The following is a 17,261-nucleotide window of genomic DNA, read 5'->3' as shown; positions in this document are numbered from 1 at the left end:
TTTTCAAAAAAATGTATGGAGACTTGCATATCTAATTACTGCATCTCGAATTGTTCCTAAAAATATAGAAAATATATATATACCATCCCAAACGGTTAAAACTTCTCTTTTTTCATTTGGGTTGTAAATGCAGAACTTTTTAATAATTTGATAAGAGAGTTTTAAATAGATAGACTCATGCAAGTCTTTGTAAAAATTTAATTTTTTACAAATAATTTGTATAAAACTCATCTATTCAAATATTTTACTTAATATTACTCATTCGAAAATAGTAATATATCTTTTCTAAAAAGTCAAAAAAAAAAAGAAGAAGAAGATTATAAGAATCTTGATCAGTGTGGAACTGCCAATCCCACATGCTTTTTTATACAATTACGGACCCACCACCAAAACCCAATAATATACAAAGAACCCCACGAAATCCCGCGTGCAAAAGCTAAAAAATGGATATAAAGTAAGATTCTTCGGGTATCACAGGCTAAAACCAAATATAATTAGAGGTTAGAACACAAGACTTACTTTACTATTAAACAAATAATTAGGATTTACAATCTCTTCCTTTTCCAAAGTCCATCGTCCCCCTTTATAGACGGTGAGGAAAAGATGATAATAGTATTAGTGCTAACAACTAAGCTAATACGTGGACCCCAAAAAGAGGAAAGAAAAGAAAGGTAGGGTCCAGTAAGTAAATACACGAAAGATGGACCGAATCACATTCTACCAACCATATCTTAGACCTCTGGACTTTTAACTTTGAACATACAATTCCATCGGTACACTGTTACAACTGAAACCCTGTTTCTATTTTTTATTTTTTTATTTTCTTTTAGCTCTGTTAATTATGATCGCTGGTGATGTGAATCAAACGGCCGACGTGCGATGGGACCGGGCGTGGTGGCCCACGGGTTGATGGGGACGTGGCGTGCGTGAGTGGGGACCATCTGGTGGTGGGGCCGGGTGTCTACGGTGGCTGATGAAGAAACGGGGACGGCGACACGCTCACATGAGGGACACATGGTGAGGGTGGTGGGTGGGGTCATCTGCATGTAGAACTGTGGGGAAAGTTTCAGTGCTCTCAGCTCTTGAACTTCCTTCTGCAATCGTCGGTTTTCATCCGTTAGATTCTCGCAGCATCTCTTCAGGAACTCGCAGTCCACCTCGGTCTGCTTCAACTTCGTCCTGTGATTTGATTTCAGTTTCTCGTAAGAATGGGGTATATGAAAGTACTGATTCGATTTCGGGTATGCATTAATTAAGTGGTGGATAATTTCTTTTGAGAATCCTCACCTGGCCCTTCTGTTCTGGAACCAGACCTCAACTTGCCTAGGTCGGAGTCCTAGCTGCTTAGCCAACGCTAACTTCTGTTTCTGCCACAATAAAACCACCCATTTATATGTCAGGATAATTCCTACCCACAGCAAACCTCCATGCAAAAAGACGCCAGAAAGAGATTTGTTGTTTGCTGAGAAACTACGTGCGGATGATATCAATTATTTTTTTCCTTACTCTTGACCATCTGATCTTCGTAAAAATCACTCAGATCAATATTTTTCTTTTCTTTTTATAGTTGGTCACAGAAGAAACAAGTTCGGCCCAGGTAAAACCGAGTTTCGCTGCATATTACTTACTGGGTTGAGAGTATTGTGCTCCTTGAAACTGTCTTCAAGAATAGCGGACTGGTCTTTGGAGAGCCTAAGCTTCTTTCTTGATGTTTCACCGTCTTCTTCATCACTGACACCTCGAGAGCAATCTCTCTCGATCTCATGCTCTTCCCCGTTAGCTTCCCTCTCGCTCCGCTTTGCGCTCAAGCTAGATATGGTGCTGTTAGGGGATGAGACGCCTGCTTCTTCTTCGCAATCGCCTGAGGAAGGTAGCCGGTTCACGTCGATGCCTCGGAGGAATGATCGAGTCTCTGCACGGCACGATTCGGAGTTTCGATCTACAAAATTAAATTGGAAGTGAGAACAAGTGAAAAGGACTGAGTTTTGATCGAGAAGCAGATCTGAAGAACGTACACGAAATGCATGACTTGTGGAAAGGTGCAGCTGATTTGAGTAGGCTTTGGGTGTGAACAAGAGAAAAGGTTGACGGAAAATAATTACTAAAAGTTAGTTGTTAAAGAAATCAAACATAAAAGAGCCAAAAAAAAAGTAATATTATTTTTTACTAAGTTCCTTCAAAAGAAGGGAAAAAATAAACAAGAAAATAAAAAGCTCGTTTGTTTCCCGGGAAACAAGTGAGAGAAAAGAAGAGAATATGATTTGCACGAAACTAGATCTGATCATGGAATCCATGAAGATTAAAGTTACAAAGAAAAATCTGTACAGAAACATAGGAGACGCACCTGACGAAGGGAAGGCCTCATTCCAAGAGGGCTTTGGAAGATTGAACCCAGAAGGAGAAGAAGCAGAAGATGGGAGCAAGGAAGGCCTCAGATTTAACTGTAGAGAATGGCTGTTCTGAGGGAAGCTCAAGCTCAGACTCAAACCAAGATCTTCCTTCTCAACCATGATGATAGCTTGCTCTTCGAAATAAAGGGCCAAAAAAAAAACCAAAATAAATGCTTTTCTTTGGAGAGTCAAAGCGATAGGGGTGACGGTTCGTCTCTGTCTCTGTTTCGCAGAGAGGCAATGAAACAGATGTGTTTGGTTGAATTTGTGGGGGTGGAGACTGGTGTGGTGGGGTTTATATAGAAAGAAAGAGAAATGGTAGGAGTGGTGTTTAAGTTCAATCATGACCTGGTGTCAGGAAGCCCAATTATCTCAATCATGGCTTTTGCCCCAAGTATTACCTCTTCGTCGTCTTCTTTTTATCTCCTTTATTTTTATTTTATTTTCTCTCCTGTTTTTAGCTTTTCTATTTGAATTATTCCATTCACCACATTATGATCTGATTTTTATCTACCATAAAAAGATACGATATATTTATTATTATTATAAATAATAAAAATTATCTATAAAAAATAATTAAATAATAATAGATATATTATATCTTATATAATAAAATAAAAATAAGATAATAGTATAACATATAAAAATTTTCTTTTATACATACATATATCAAAGGTGGCTAACCTATATTTGTAATAAACTACAAAAAACTATGTAATAAACTAAGGTGACTAACCTTGTACATTACCATATTTGTAGTTTTTGTTTTTTTTAATCATATATCCGACATACTAGTAATAATGGAAGGACATAGGTTCCACATATTTGATGCACGTAAATGAAGTTCCAATTAAACCTACAAATGGGAATGTGATTGCAATTTGAATTCAATGGGTTCGGTGGAAAATTTACAGGATCAGGTAGGACGATATAATTGTGCACATCTTTTCAGACATTTTAAAGCTTATCAGATATGAACATACAATCAAAGGATTTTGACTTCTTCTTTTTTTCATTTTTTTTTAATTCAAATTCTAAGGATGAAAGTTTAATTGAGTTAAACCATGTAAATTACTTGTCCATTTCTTTTATTTTAAGTCTTAATTAGAGTTTCTTTTTTTTTTTTAAATGAAACCAGTTGAACTACTTTATACACAAATCAACTACTTTATTCACAAACATTTTTGTATTTTCTTGACACTCTAATAGGGATGATAATTTTGACCTTTATAAAATTTGAATTGAACTGAAATTAATTTATTTAAGTTTAATTTTAAATTAAGTATAATATTTAAATATTTAATTTTTTTAATTATTAAATTTATCTCAATTTAAAACTTGTTTATACGTGAGACTTATAACTTTATTCAACTCAATACTTATTTACATATGAAATATTTTTTAATTTTTTATAAATATATTTAAAATTATTTTAAGTAAATTTCATAAAACTTATTATATCATCTTAATTTATTATTATTTATAAATAATTCAATTCATCTCTACTTAATTTAATATTTAAACATATTTAAATCTCACTAATTTCAAAGGTACGAATAAAATGTTCAATATTTACAAAAGATTTATAGCATTTAAATATTATAAAACTCGCGAATGACATGCATACGAGGGAGGGAGAGAGAGAATATATGCGTATCAGCACCAACGACAGAGCATTGAAATGGGGGACCGCCTAAGACACCTGAACACCATCCAACAATTAGAATCCCGGACCATACCAATATCAACGGCTGATATAAACGCTAATAATAGGAAGAGGAGATGGGAGAAGAGGAGGTGCGGGGCAACGAAGAAGGGTACTCGACAAAGACAACCATCAAATCAAATAAAAAATGTAGATGATCGTGATGGTTGGAACGAACCAGACAGACAACCTTTTAATTTCAGTGGGACCCACATCCCATATCTCCTTTTTTTTCTATTTTTTTATTTATACTTTATTACCCCCACGCAGAAAAATCTTCCACCCCAACCCATGCGATTACCACGAGGGGACTCCCCCTCCCCACGTTGGACAAAAGCGTCGCTTTCTTAACCTTTTCTATCCAAACAAGAAAGAACCGGACGTTTCCTAAGCCTGTGTCGATCGCATGTACGCGAGTGTATGTAACGCTCGAAAAGTAAGACGGGGGACTCTACGACCAGTGCATTGCGCCATGAAGCGTCTCCTCACGACTTCTGAGAGTGCGTTGGAACCTGAGTGGAGCATTGAATGGTCAATAACGATTGAGTTATCTCACTCCTCCGCGGCTAAGCCCAGTCTTCTAGACGGCTAACATCATATAATTTCCACCGTCACATATGAGTTAGGAAAATGATTGGGGGATACCGTTCATTTATCCCACTCTAATTTTTTTTTTAATTTTGTTATATAGTGATTAAAAAATATTATTTAATAATATTGTAAATTATTTTCATTTTTTAAAAATATTTAAAAATGTTAACAAAATAATTTGAAAAAAATATTTAAAAGTTTTTTTTTTCATATCATTTTTTAACATTTTTAAATATTTAAAAAAAAAAGACTAAAATTTACAATATTATTGAATAATATTTTCTTAATCATTATGTACAAAAATAAATTAAAATAAAAATAAACGAGATGCTTGAACGAGATCCCAACGAAATCTCTAACATTGCCATATGAGTTATGGCCAGTGAGTAAAAAAAATTAGAAATGGATAATGATGGATTGATTATTTTCTATCACTTATTTATCATTTTATAGTAAACAAAAGTTATGGGCAGGCACCACATATGAGTTATGTAACATGTTATGTGTCTCTTTCTTATCTTTTGCAGGGGAGGAAATGGAGACATTCTCCCTTACCTCACACCCACATCTTCATCCCTTCTTTTATCTCATCTCCATTAATCTCTTCAAAAAAATTTCTTCATTTATTCATCTCTCATTTTGCTTATTAACTTTGTAGGCTAGGTCTAACACTCTCCATCCACGCAGCCCACAAATGGAATCTCCACTCATAAAATGTTTGATAGTCCATCACACTAGCTCACTATTAGCATCACATAATCCTCATATTATTGGATTGGTAGAGCCTAGTTTGTTTGTTAGTGTGTTAGTCTAATTTGATGACTCGAGTCGATAAAGATGCGTTATGATTTTTTTTGTAAATTTTTACAATTAGAGGAAGCACCAAATAGAATTTGCTTAATATTTGCATGTGGCTCGAGCGAATCTCAAGCAGAGAGTTCGCTCGAGTGAATGTTGAACATAGAGTTCGTTCGATAGGTACTTAACATTCTACTTGAACGAATAATGCAAAAAAGTAAAAATTCAGATTTTCACCATTTGTCAATATAAATATGTATGTAATGAATAGCTTAGAGCTTTCAAGTATTATGACCAATGAGATTTTGCCCCAAAGAGTATTTTGTGATTTTTCAGTACAATAAAATCATCTACAGCTTTATGGACATTGACACGTTGCAAAACCACGTTAATTTTGTATCGTGTGATTGATTTGCTTGTGTTTACTTTTGCTTTATCTGTCATCATTTTTCACAACAACTAGTATTAAGAGTCAATGTTCGGGTTTGAAGGGAGAACGAAGGTTTGAAACGAAGTAAAACCATTTGGGATCAAGAAGATTGATGGCACTAACTTCAGGAACTGGAAGACGCAAATAGAGAACTATCTTTATGTGAATAAACTCAATCTTCCACTATTGGGAAGAAATCGAAGAACATGGACAATGCTGATTGGAACTTGCTAGATTGACAGGTTCTAAGAGTTTTTCGACTAACACTGTCAAGATCAGTTGCACACAATATTATCAAAGAGAAGACCACATCGGATCTCATAAAGACTTTGTTTGGTTTATATGAAAAGTCGTCGACGAATAACAAGGTGCACCTAATGAAGAAACTATTCAACCTGAAGATGACATAAGGTATACGCATATTACCTAACACCTGAATGAGTTTAACACTATCACAAATCAATTGTCGTCTATAGAAATTGAGTTTGATGATGAAATTTAGGCATTGATCCTATTGGCATCTTTGCCGAATAGTTGGGAGGCCATTAGCATGACTGTGAGTAATTATGCTGGGTCTTTAAGTTGAAATATAATAACATTTGAGATATAATCATTGCTGAGGAGGTGCACAGAAAAGATTCTAGTGAGATCTCAGATTCAGGTTTAGCCCTAAACGTTGACAATCAGGGTAAGGGACATAACAAGTCAAGTCCCAAGATAGGGGCAAGAGCAAGTCAAAATCTGAGCAGCAAATCATTTGCTAGAATTGTTGCAAGCCGAACCATAGCAAAAGAGACTATTGAGATCTGAAACAGACTAACGATGACGTTGTGAAACCGGTGGCTAAGGAAATATAGGAGGCTCTATTTCTTGTAGTGCACAGTCCGATTGACAATTGGGTGTTGAATTTAGGGGCTTTGTTCCATAACACCACACATTGAGAGATCATGCGAAACTATATTGTTAGTGATTTTGAAAGATGTACACAGCTGATGGAGAGGCACATGATGTATAGGAGTGGGTGATGTGCACATCACACTCTCAAATATGATCATGTAGACTTTGTAGCAAGTCAGACACATTCTAGATCTAAAGGAAAGCATGATCCCTGTGAGACAGTTTGATGACAGTGCTCATATGGTATTGTTTTCTGGAGGAGCGTGGAAGGTCACTAAGAGTGCGCTGGTCTTGGCATGTCGTAAGAGAACTAATATTTTGTATTTAACATCAAGGTCTAACAATGTGCAGAAAAATACAAAGTTTGCATCATAACAAACTTGGTCTCACAAATCAGATGGGAAGCAAAAGGGAGTCAGTTTTGCAGTTCCTCGTGTATGCCTAGGAAAATCTCCCAAGACCGCAAAGGCATGAGATACTAGGACAGGGCGTCTAGTGTTCTAGTGACATCTACCACTATAGCTGATACTCACAGAGCTGCCATGACGACCAAATCTTCATAGTGGTCACCTACTTTGAATTATATCTTGCTAATTCGAGGTGGTGAGCCACAGTACAAAAGTAAAATCTTGTGATACAGGAGATTGAGCAAGTGGGAGTTAGTTGAGAGGCAACTGACTGGACTTCCAAGGAGGAAGTAGAGATGACATAAGAGATGGGCTGTCTGCTAAAGGTAGAATAGGTTGGCAGCAGGAGGTGCGATCTGCTACCTAGATCAGAGATGAGGGCCTCAGCAATAGGTTCTCTTATGTGTGCCATGATCAATATGAGACCAAATATTCCTGTTGCCCAGATGACTAACACAAGAGGGGGGGTGAATTGAGTTGTATTAAAAAAAATAACAATTATAAATCAAATATATAATATAAAATATAAACAAAATATGAAATAACAATAAATATAAAGAGTAAGGGTAAGAGAGAAGCAAACTCAGTATGTTAACGAGGTTCGGCCCCACTGCCTACGTCCTCGCCTCAAGCTACCCCTTGAGGATTCCCAAATTCACTATTCAACCTCCTTCAGGTGGAGATAGAAACCTATTACACCTTTGAACAACACCGCTTCAAAGGATCCGTGAAGAACACCCTCTACACATGCAATCACCTTACACGTGGTGATTCAACTATTCCCCGTGTAGAATACTTTCTATACGCACAAGGGTTATACACACCCTTGTTTTGATACAAAAGCTGATAGTGGGTAGGTTATCAGAAAACACTCCTCAATGAGTGAAATAAGAACAATACAGCGCAAACTATATCTCTCAAAATGAATAAGGATTAAGGCTCAATGCTTAGAGAAGAGAGAATGAAAGTTTTGAATGAATGTTGTATGCTCTTGGTGTTGTAAATGTGAAGCTCTCAAATGATCTATTTATAGGCATATGAGACTTCATATTCAAATTTAAAAAGATTCACATGTCAAAGACAACATCATTCACTTTTTAAAAAAATTCAAATAAAAAGTTCTTCTTTTTCAATTGTCCAAGACAACATCATTCACTTTTTCAAAAAAATCAAACCTAATTTTTTACTTTTGGCATATGACAAAATGAGCATACTTTCATTTTCAAAAAATTCAAACCTAATCTTTTACTTTTTGTATATGACAAAATGAGCACACTTTACTTTTCAAAATTTTCAAACAAAATCATCTACCTTTTGTATAAGTCTAAAAAAGCATCAATCACTTTTGAAAATATTCAAATAAAACATGCACATGTGAAAGATGACAATCAATCATCTTTAATATTTTCAAAGTTCAACCCTTTAATCAAGGCATGCACATGCAAAAGATGACAATCAATCATCTTTCAAAATTTTCAAATTTAATTTTCAAAAATATTCATGCACATGTGGAAAATGTATTTTAATGCTTTATGATAAAATATTAATTTTGAGCATTAATCCTAATTTCGAATTTTAAGAGATTTACAACATTACTCTATGACTTTAATGTGAACTTGTTTCCTTCTTGCTCATGCTTGGTTCTTTGATGTGCTTGATTCCATTGTGTGAACAACTTGAGTTTGAAACTCCTTTATTCTTTGAATTCATTTGTTATCATCAAAATCCATGTATAGATTTATAATCACATGAAACTTGAAACCTTGGGTTCAACAATCTCCCCCTTTTTTATGATGACAAATACTTGATAGAACTTGAAACCTGTATTAATACTTAAGCTCCCCCTGAAAATATGCGTTAGTTTTTCAAGCAAAAGTATAAATATAATTCCAAGCATATATAACAAGTTTAGCAATTTAAACAACGTTAATGTTCTAGTCTAAAACTTCTCCCCCTTTTGGCATCATTAAAAAGGATCGGCAGCAAGTAAATGTATCTGAAGAAAACGGTGCGTTAGTAGACACTGTAGATAGTTAAAAATAAATAAATAAATAAATAAATTTCATCCGTCCGTGACCCGACAAGTGCGGCTGGAGATTTGAAAAAATTGCCTGATGTTGTTGACAAACGAGATTGAAGACTCTGAGTTTCTAAAAAATGTCATTTTCACCGATCAGGAAAAAAAATACATTGCTCTTTGACTTGGATGATAGCTTGTCTTATTCTTTATGCTATCTCTATAAAATCAGTCCTGAAGTTCTTCCAATCCGCATCAAGTTTTCTTCTCATCTCTATAACTCATCTGCATTCCTTCAACATTCTCGTTTTAAGCCTTCTATTCTTTTCTCAATGGCTCATTCTTCTAACATTTCTCTAGATCCATCCATGAGGCATTCTGCATCTCAGCCTCCTGTCCTTTTTGCAGCTGCCATTGGTGCCATGTTGCAGCAAGAAAATAATAATCTGACTAATAAGTCAGATTCTGATGCTATTTATGACTTGGTGAGTCTTGGGACTCGCTACTCTTCCTCTATTATTGCTTTTTCTCAGCGGCTACAAGCCAAAAATCATGAAGTTGAAAAGCTCAAAGAACAAATTGTTGTACTTTAACGAATTGTTCAAGAGTCTCACACAAGGGAAGGAATCATTCGGCAGAAGAATAAACAGTTGAAATCTTTATTAGATTCTTCATTCCGCTTGCCGGTTCCCATGGATAAGAATGACATGATATTATATGAAGAGAATGAGCGTCTCAAACATGAGGCTAAGAATCTCAAGTTTATGTAAAAGTATTTAAAAAATCTATCTCTATTTTTATTGACTCTAGTCTATTTTTTAAGAGATATTCATAGCATGCATCATACCTATTTCTCTTCTGATTATACATAATCTATCTTCTGGTAAAAGCTTTGTGAAAATATCTGCTAACTGATCGTATGTGTTTGTGAATTCTAGTACTATATCGCCTTTCTGTACATGATCTCGAAGAAAATGATATCTTATTTTAATATGCTTAGTTCTAGAATGTTGTATTGGGTTCTTTGAAAGATTTATAGCACTTGTATTATCACATTTGATTGGAATGTGGTTATACTTGAGTTTAAAATCTTCAAGTTGTTGCTTCATGTAGAGAACTTGAGCACAACAACTACTCGCAGCAACATATTCCGCCTCAGCAGTAAATAGTGCAACAGAATTTTATTTTTTACTAAACCAGGAAACTAATGCATGACCTAAGAAATGGCATGCTCCACTAGTGCTTTTTTGATCTATTTTACAGCCAGCATAATATGCATCTGTGTAGCTGATTAGATCGAAAGATGTATGCTTAGGGTACCATAACCCTAGGTTAATTGTACCACTAAGATATCTAAGAATGCGCTTAACTGCAATTAAATGTGATTCTTTTGGAGATGATTGAAAGCGTGCACATAAGCACACACTAAACATAATATCTGGTCTACTAGCTGTTAAATATAATAAGCTACCAATCATACCTCGATATATCTTCGAGTCAACTAGCTTACCGGATTCATCTTTATCAAGTTTAGTTGATGGGCTCATTGGTGTTCTAATTTCCTTAGCATTTTCCATCCCAAACTTCTTCAGTAATTCCTTAATATATTTTGATTGATTGATGAATGTCCCACTTTTTGCTTGCTTGATTTGCAATCCGAGAAAGAATGTAAGTTCTCCCATCATGCTCATCTCAAATTCTTCCTTCATAGTCTTAGCAAAAACTTGACACATATTTTCATTAGTAGCACCGAATATTATATCATCAACATAAATCTGAATCAAAAGAATATCATCATTTTCATATTTAATGAAAAGAGTTGTGTCGATTTTTCCTCTTGAAAAACCTTTTTCAATCAAAAAACCACTGAGTCTCTCGTACCAAGCTCTAGGAGCTTGTTTAAGTCCATAAAGTGCTTTTGTGAGTTTGAAAACATGATTTGGGGAAATATGATTTTCAAAACCTGGAGGTTGCTCAACATATACCTCTTCATTTATAAAACCATTTAAAAAAGCACTTTTAACATCCATTTGAAAAAGTTTGAAATCTTTATAACAAGCATATGCAAGTAGCATTCGAATAGCTTCTAATCTTGCGACTAGTGCATATGTCTCATCATAATCGATTCCTTCTTCTTGATTAAAACCTTGGGCTACAAGTCGAGCCTTATTTCTAGTAATGACTCCGGACTCATATTTCTTATTTCTAAAAACCCATTTTGTTCCAATAATAGTATGATTTTTGGGTCTAGGAACAAGTGTCCAAACATCATTTCTTTCAAATTGATTCAACTCTTCTTACATAACTAGAATCCAAGATTCATCAAGAAGTGCGTCATCAATATTTTTGGGTTCAATTTGAGATAGAAAAGCAGTATGATTGCAAATATTTCTAAGAGATGATCGAGTACTTACACTTTGTGAAGGTTCTCCCAAAATTTGTTCCACTGGATGATCTTTCACAAATTTCCACTGTTTGGTTGCATCTTGTATTAAATTTTGATGATCTTTCCTGATGGCTCCATGTTGAACTTCCTCTATTGTTTTTTCTTTGTTGAAATTGAGACTTTCCGTGTTATTTATACCTCCTGTTTCTTCATCAATGGATTTCTTGGAGAGTGGGGAATTAGATTCATCAAATACTACATGCATAGATTCTTGTACAGTCAAAGTCTTTTTATTGAATACTCTATAAGCTTTACTATTAGTAGAATACCCAAGAAAGATACCTTCATCAGATTTTGCATCAAACTTGCCTAAATTATCCCTGTCATTCAAAATAAAACATTTGCATCCAAATATATTAAAGTAACCAATGTTGAGCTTTTTCTCATTCCAAAGCTCATAGGAGGTTTTATCTAACTTAAACCTTAGCATAACTCTATTTATAACATAACATGCAGTACTTACCGCTTCGGCCCAAAAATAATTAGGCAAGTTGTTCTCATTGAGCATTGTTCTTGCCATCTCTTGAAGAGATCTATTTTTCCTCTCTACTACCCTATTTTGTTGAGGAGTTCGAGGAGCAGAAAAATTATGCACAAAACCGTTTTCATCATAAAATGTTTCAATATTTTTATTAACAAACTCTTTTCCCCTATCACTTCAGATACTTGAAATAGTATAGCCCTTTTCATTTTGAATTCTCTTGCATAACTTGGTAAAGGCATTATGTGCCTCATCTTTATGAGCAAGAAAGATGACCCAAATATATCTAGAGAAATCATCAACAATAACAAATGCATAATATTTTCCTCCTAGACTTGCAACTCTATTTGGTCCAAAAAGATCCATGTGTATCAGTTGCAATGGTTTAGTAGTGAAAATATGTTTCTTAGTTTTAAAAGAAGTTTTTGTTTGTTTACCAAATTAACATGCATCACAAATTTTGTCTTTAAGAAAATTTGTTTTTGGTAAACCTCTCACAAGATCATTTTTTGAAAGTTTGGAAATAAGTTCCATATTGGCATGACTTAATCTTCTATGCCATAGCCAACTAGTTTCATTTTGAGCTGAAAAGCAAATAGCATCTTGTGAGGTAATTTCTTCAAAATCGATTATATAAACATTATTGTTTCTAAAAGCAATAAAACAAATATTACAATCATGATCATTCAAAATAATGCATTTATCCATTTTGAAAGTAACTGTAAATCCTTTATCACATAATTGACTTATGCTCAAAAGATTATGTTTTAAACTTTCAACAAGTAAAACATCTTTAATTATGAGAGAAGATTCATGACCAATTTTACCTATTCCTACGATCTTCCCTTTCGAGTTGTCTCCAAATGTCACGTGTCCTTCTTCTTTAGATCTAAGATCAAAGAACTTAGTCTTGTCTTCCGTCATGTGTCTTGAACACCCACTATCTAAAAACCATTTGTTTTTACTTGTGGAAGACTTCATGCATACCTATAAAAACAATTAAAATGATTTTTCTTGGTACCCAAGTTCTTTGGGTCCTTTATTTATTAGTATTAGAAGAAACAAGATTTTTAGGTACCCATATGGCCCTAATAGTCATTGTATGATTTCTTCTAATAGGACAAGTATGATAATTATGATCATTTCTATTACAAAAATTACAAATAGCATGTGACATATATGAAAAACTTGAATGATTATAATAATATCCTTTTTTGACAAAATTATTTTTATGAAATGAATTTTGAATATTAGTCTTTGATGTAGAATGATTATCAAAGAAATTTTTATAAGGTTTGTATTTTTGTTTTGGCATATATCCCAAACCTGCCTTGTCAAAAACACATCTTTGACTACCAAAAAGTTTTTCAAAATTTCTTTTTCCATTCGTAAAGTTTTCAACAATATTTTCTAAATCGGTTTTCTTCTTATTCAATTCAAGATTTTCATCTTTCAAAATGATACTTTTTTTTCTTAAAATTTCAATTTCATTTATTAAAGAAAAATTTTTCTTTTTCAAAACAGTATATTTGATACCCAATTTTTCAAATTCCTCATAAACCTCTTCTAAAATATTTTGCAATTCTTCATATGAAGGATTTTCAATATTATCAAGACTTGTTACCTCAATGTCATCTTTAGCCATAAGACAAAGATTTGTTGATTCTTCATTGCTTGCTTCACTATCTGAGCTACTTGAATCATCATCCCATATAGCTTTCATTGCTTTCTTGCCCTTGTTTCGATCTTTCTTTAGCAGAGGACAATCTGGCTTGATATGACCAGGTTTATTGCATTTATAACGAATTAAAGTGTCATTTTTACCTGAATCTTTCTTAGAAAACCTTTTGAAGGATTTCCTCAGAGGAGTTCTATTTTTCTTCAAGAACCTCTGAATTCTTCTTGTTATCATTGCAACTTCTTCATCTTTATCGTCATTTTCCTCATCTTCATCACTTTCACTTTCATGAGGAACAGCTTTAAGCGCTAAGCTCTTCTTTGGCTTTCCTTCTTCTTCTCCTCTTTTTAATGTGTACTCATGGGTAATAAGTGACCCGATGAGTTCATTGACTTCGAGCTTCTTGAGGTCTCTAGCTTCAAGAATCATTGTAACTTTTAATTCCCAACATTTTGGTAAAGAGTTGAGAATTTTTCTTACTATCTCCACCTTGGAATAAACTTTGCCAAGAGTTGTCAAGCTATTTATAATGTTAGTAAAACGAGTGTGCATACTAGAAATAGATTCATCATCATTCATCTTAAACATTTCATATTCATAAGTAAGAATATAAATTTTTGATTCCTTGACTTGCGAAATTCCTTCATAAGTTACTTCCAAGTTATCCCAAATTTCTTTTGCCGTAGCGCAATTCATTATTCTATTAAATTCATTTCCATTAAGAGCATTATATAATAAATTCATAGCAGTTAAATTTAAAGTATAAAGTCTATCGTCTTCACGATCAAACTCTTCTTCTTCCTTTTTGACCTTTACTCCATCAATCACTTTTGTTGGAATATAAGGTCCATTTACAATACATTTCCAGATTTCTCTACCTTGAGCTTGAAGAAATATTCTCATTCTAACTTTCCAGAATGAGTAATTATCTCCACAAAAGAGTGGAGGCCGACTGCTAGATTGACCTTCACTAAATGAAGCTGCAATGTTAGCCATAAGATCTTAACTCAAAAGATAGTTAATCTTATAATAGAGCTCTTAGCTCTGATACTAATTGTTACTGATCATAGGCCACACCTATGTCACCTAACAATTGTACCTACCAGACTAGCTGGCCACCGTCTCTACCGGTGCACCGTCACCCATGGTCGGAGAGTCTTGCTTCGGTGACACAGTCACAAGAGAGAGTTCCCATGAGTGATCTGCCTGTATGAACAGTACAGGTCAACTAGCTCTGATACCAATTGTTACCCAGATGACTAACACAAGAGGGGGGATGAATTGAGTTGTATTAAAAAAAAATAACAATTATAAATCAAATATATAATATAAAATATAAACAAAATAAGAAATAACAATAAATATAAAGAGTAAGGGTAAGAGATAAGCAAACTCAGTATGTTAACGAGGTTCGGCCCCACTGCCTACGTCCTCGCCTCAAGCTACCCCTTGAAGATTTTCAAATTCACTATTTAACTTCCTTCAGGTGGAGATAGAAACCTATTACACCTTTGAACAACACCGCTTCAAAGGATCCGTGTAGAACACCCTCTACACTTGCAATCACCTTACACGTGGTGATTCAACTATTCCCCGTGTAGAATACTTTCTACACGCACAAGGGTTATACACACCCTTTTTTTTTATACAAAAGCTGATAGTGGGTAGGTTATCAGAAAACACTCCTCAATGAGTGAAATAAGAATAATACAACGCAAACTATATCTCTCAAAATGAACAAGGATTAAGGCTCAATGCTTAGAGAAGAGAGAATGAAAGTTTTGAATGAATGTTGTATGCTCTTGGTGTTGTAAATGTGAAGCTCTCAAATGATCTATTTATAGGTATATGAGACTTCATATTCAAATTTAAAAAGATTCACATGTCAAAGACAACATCATTCACTTTTTCAAAAAATTCAAATAAAAGGTTCTTCTTTTTCAATTGTCAAAGACAACATCATTCACTTTTTCAAAAAAATCAAACCTAATCTTTTACTTTTGGTATATGACAAAATGAGCACACTTTCCTTTTCAAAAAATTCAAACCTAATCTTTTACTTGTTGTATATGACAAAATGAGCACACTTTACTTTTCAAATTTTTCAAACAAAATCATCTACCTTTGGTATAAGTCTAAAAAAACATCAATCACTTTTGAAAATATTCAAATAAAACATGCACATGTGAAAGATGACAATCAATCATCTTTAATATTTTCAAAGTTCAACCCTTTAAAGAAGGCATGCACATGCAAAAGATGACAATCAATCATCTTTCAAAATTTTCAAATTTAATTTTCAAAAATATTCATGCACATGTGGAAAATGTATTTTAATGCTTTATGATAAAATATTAATTTTGAGCATTAATCCTAATTTCGAATTTTAAGAGATTTACAACATTACTCTATGACTTTAATGTTAACTTGTTTCCTTCTTGCTCATGCTTGGTTCTTTGATGTGCTTGATTCCATTGTGTGAACAACTTGAGCTTGAAACTCCTTTATTCTTTGAATTCATTTGTTATCATTAAAATCCATGTGTAGATTTATAATCATATGAAACTTGAAACCTTGGGTTCAACAATTTCCAATGTAGTGGGAGTTGAGAGTTGCCCTACAGATGTGTTGACTGAGGGCGTTGGATGTGAGGAACTTAACAACTTCAATTGGTCTTCTAACTTGAAGAAAGAGTCTATGAGATGCAAAGGTTGAGGATTATGTTTGGGAGAAGATGGTGATGTGTTGGCTTTAACCAGTTTCAAAGTGGGAGATTGTTTGGTTTGTAGAGTCTGGTTTGTTAGTATGTCGACCCGAATTGATGATCCGAGCTGACAAGGATGTGTTATGTTTTTTTTCTAGATTTTTGGCACTATTTGTGATCAGAGGAAGCACCATGCAAAAAGTTCACTCGATATTTATGCAACAAATAACTCAAACGAAAGTCAGACAAAGAGTTTGCTGGACTCTCACTTGACAGGTCGCTCGAGCGAATGTTGGATAGAGAGTCCGCTAAAGGCTCTCTCAACACTCCGCTCAATAACTTAGAAAAGTGAAGATTAAGATTTCTACCATGTGACACTATATATATACTTAATGAATAGTTTATAAGTTATGAGTGTTCTAAATAGGGAGATTTTGCCCCCAAAGTCTATTTTGTGATTCATTAGTGCAATAAATTCCTCTGTAGCTCAATGGACGTAGGGACGTTATCAAACCACGTTAATTTTGTGTTGTGTGATTGATTTACTTGTGTTTACTTTTACATTATCTTTCGTCATTTTTCCCAACATACACCCTCAATGGCGCTCGTGAGAGCAATGCCTAGTTCATTTGTAGCACATTCTAGGTTGGCATTTAGCTTTTTTGCTTTTCTATCAACCACTTATGTGTTTCCCAACTCTTTTACTAGATTTTTTAC

The 17,261-nt window shown here is 34.1% G+C and overlaps 1 protein-coding gene across 1 annotated transcript; it reads right to left on the bottom strand.

The window, feature by feature from the left end:
• Positions 1-494: 494 nt before the first annotated feature.
• LOC122282922 (homeobox-leucine zipper protein HAT4-like) lies at positions 495-2,750 on the bottom strand. The gene is made up of 4 exons (XM_043094999.1): positions 2,345-2,750; positions 1,629-1,939; positions 1,288-1,367; positions 495-1,179 (listed from the first exon to the last, which is right to left on the bottom strand). The coding sequence occupies exons 1-4, from the start codon at positions 2,733-2,735 to the stop codon at positions 840-842; spliced, it is 1,122 nt and encodes a 373-aa protein (XP_042950933.1). The 5' UTR covers positions 2,736-2,750; the 3' UTR covers positions 495-839.
• Positions 2,751-17,261: the final 14,511 nt, after the last annotated feature.

The sequence above is a fragment of the Carya illinoinensis genome, chromosome 11, assembly GCF_018687715.1.
Source record: "Carya illinoinensis cultivar Pawnee chromosome 11, C.illinoinensisPawnee_v1, whole genome shotgun sequence".
Lineage (NCBI taxonomy): Eukaryota > Viridiplantae > Streptophyta > Magnoliopsida > Fagales > Juglandaceae > Carya > Carya illinoinensis.
Note: the sequence above shows the minus strand (reverse complement) of the source record. Positions and strands in the feature narration are given on the sequence as shown.

Coding starts and splice junctions, on each gene's coding strand:
- LOC122282922 (XM_043094999.1), bottom strand. CDS start 2,735: ATGATTGAACTTAAACACCACTCCTACCATTTCTCTTTCTTTCTATAT. Junction 1,368..1,628: donor AGCACAATACTCTCAACCCA/GTAAGTAATATG, acceptor TTATTGTGGCAG/AAACAGAAGTTAGCGTTGGC. Junction 1,180..1,287: donor TTCCAGAACAGAAGGGCCAG/GTGAGGATTCTC, acceptor ATCAAATCACAG/GACGAAGTTGAAGCAGACCG.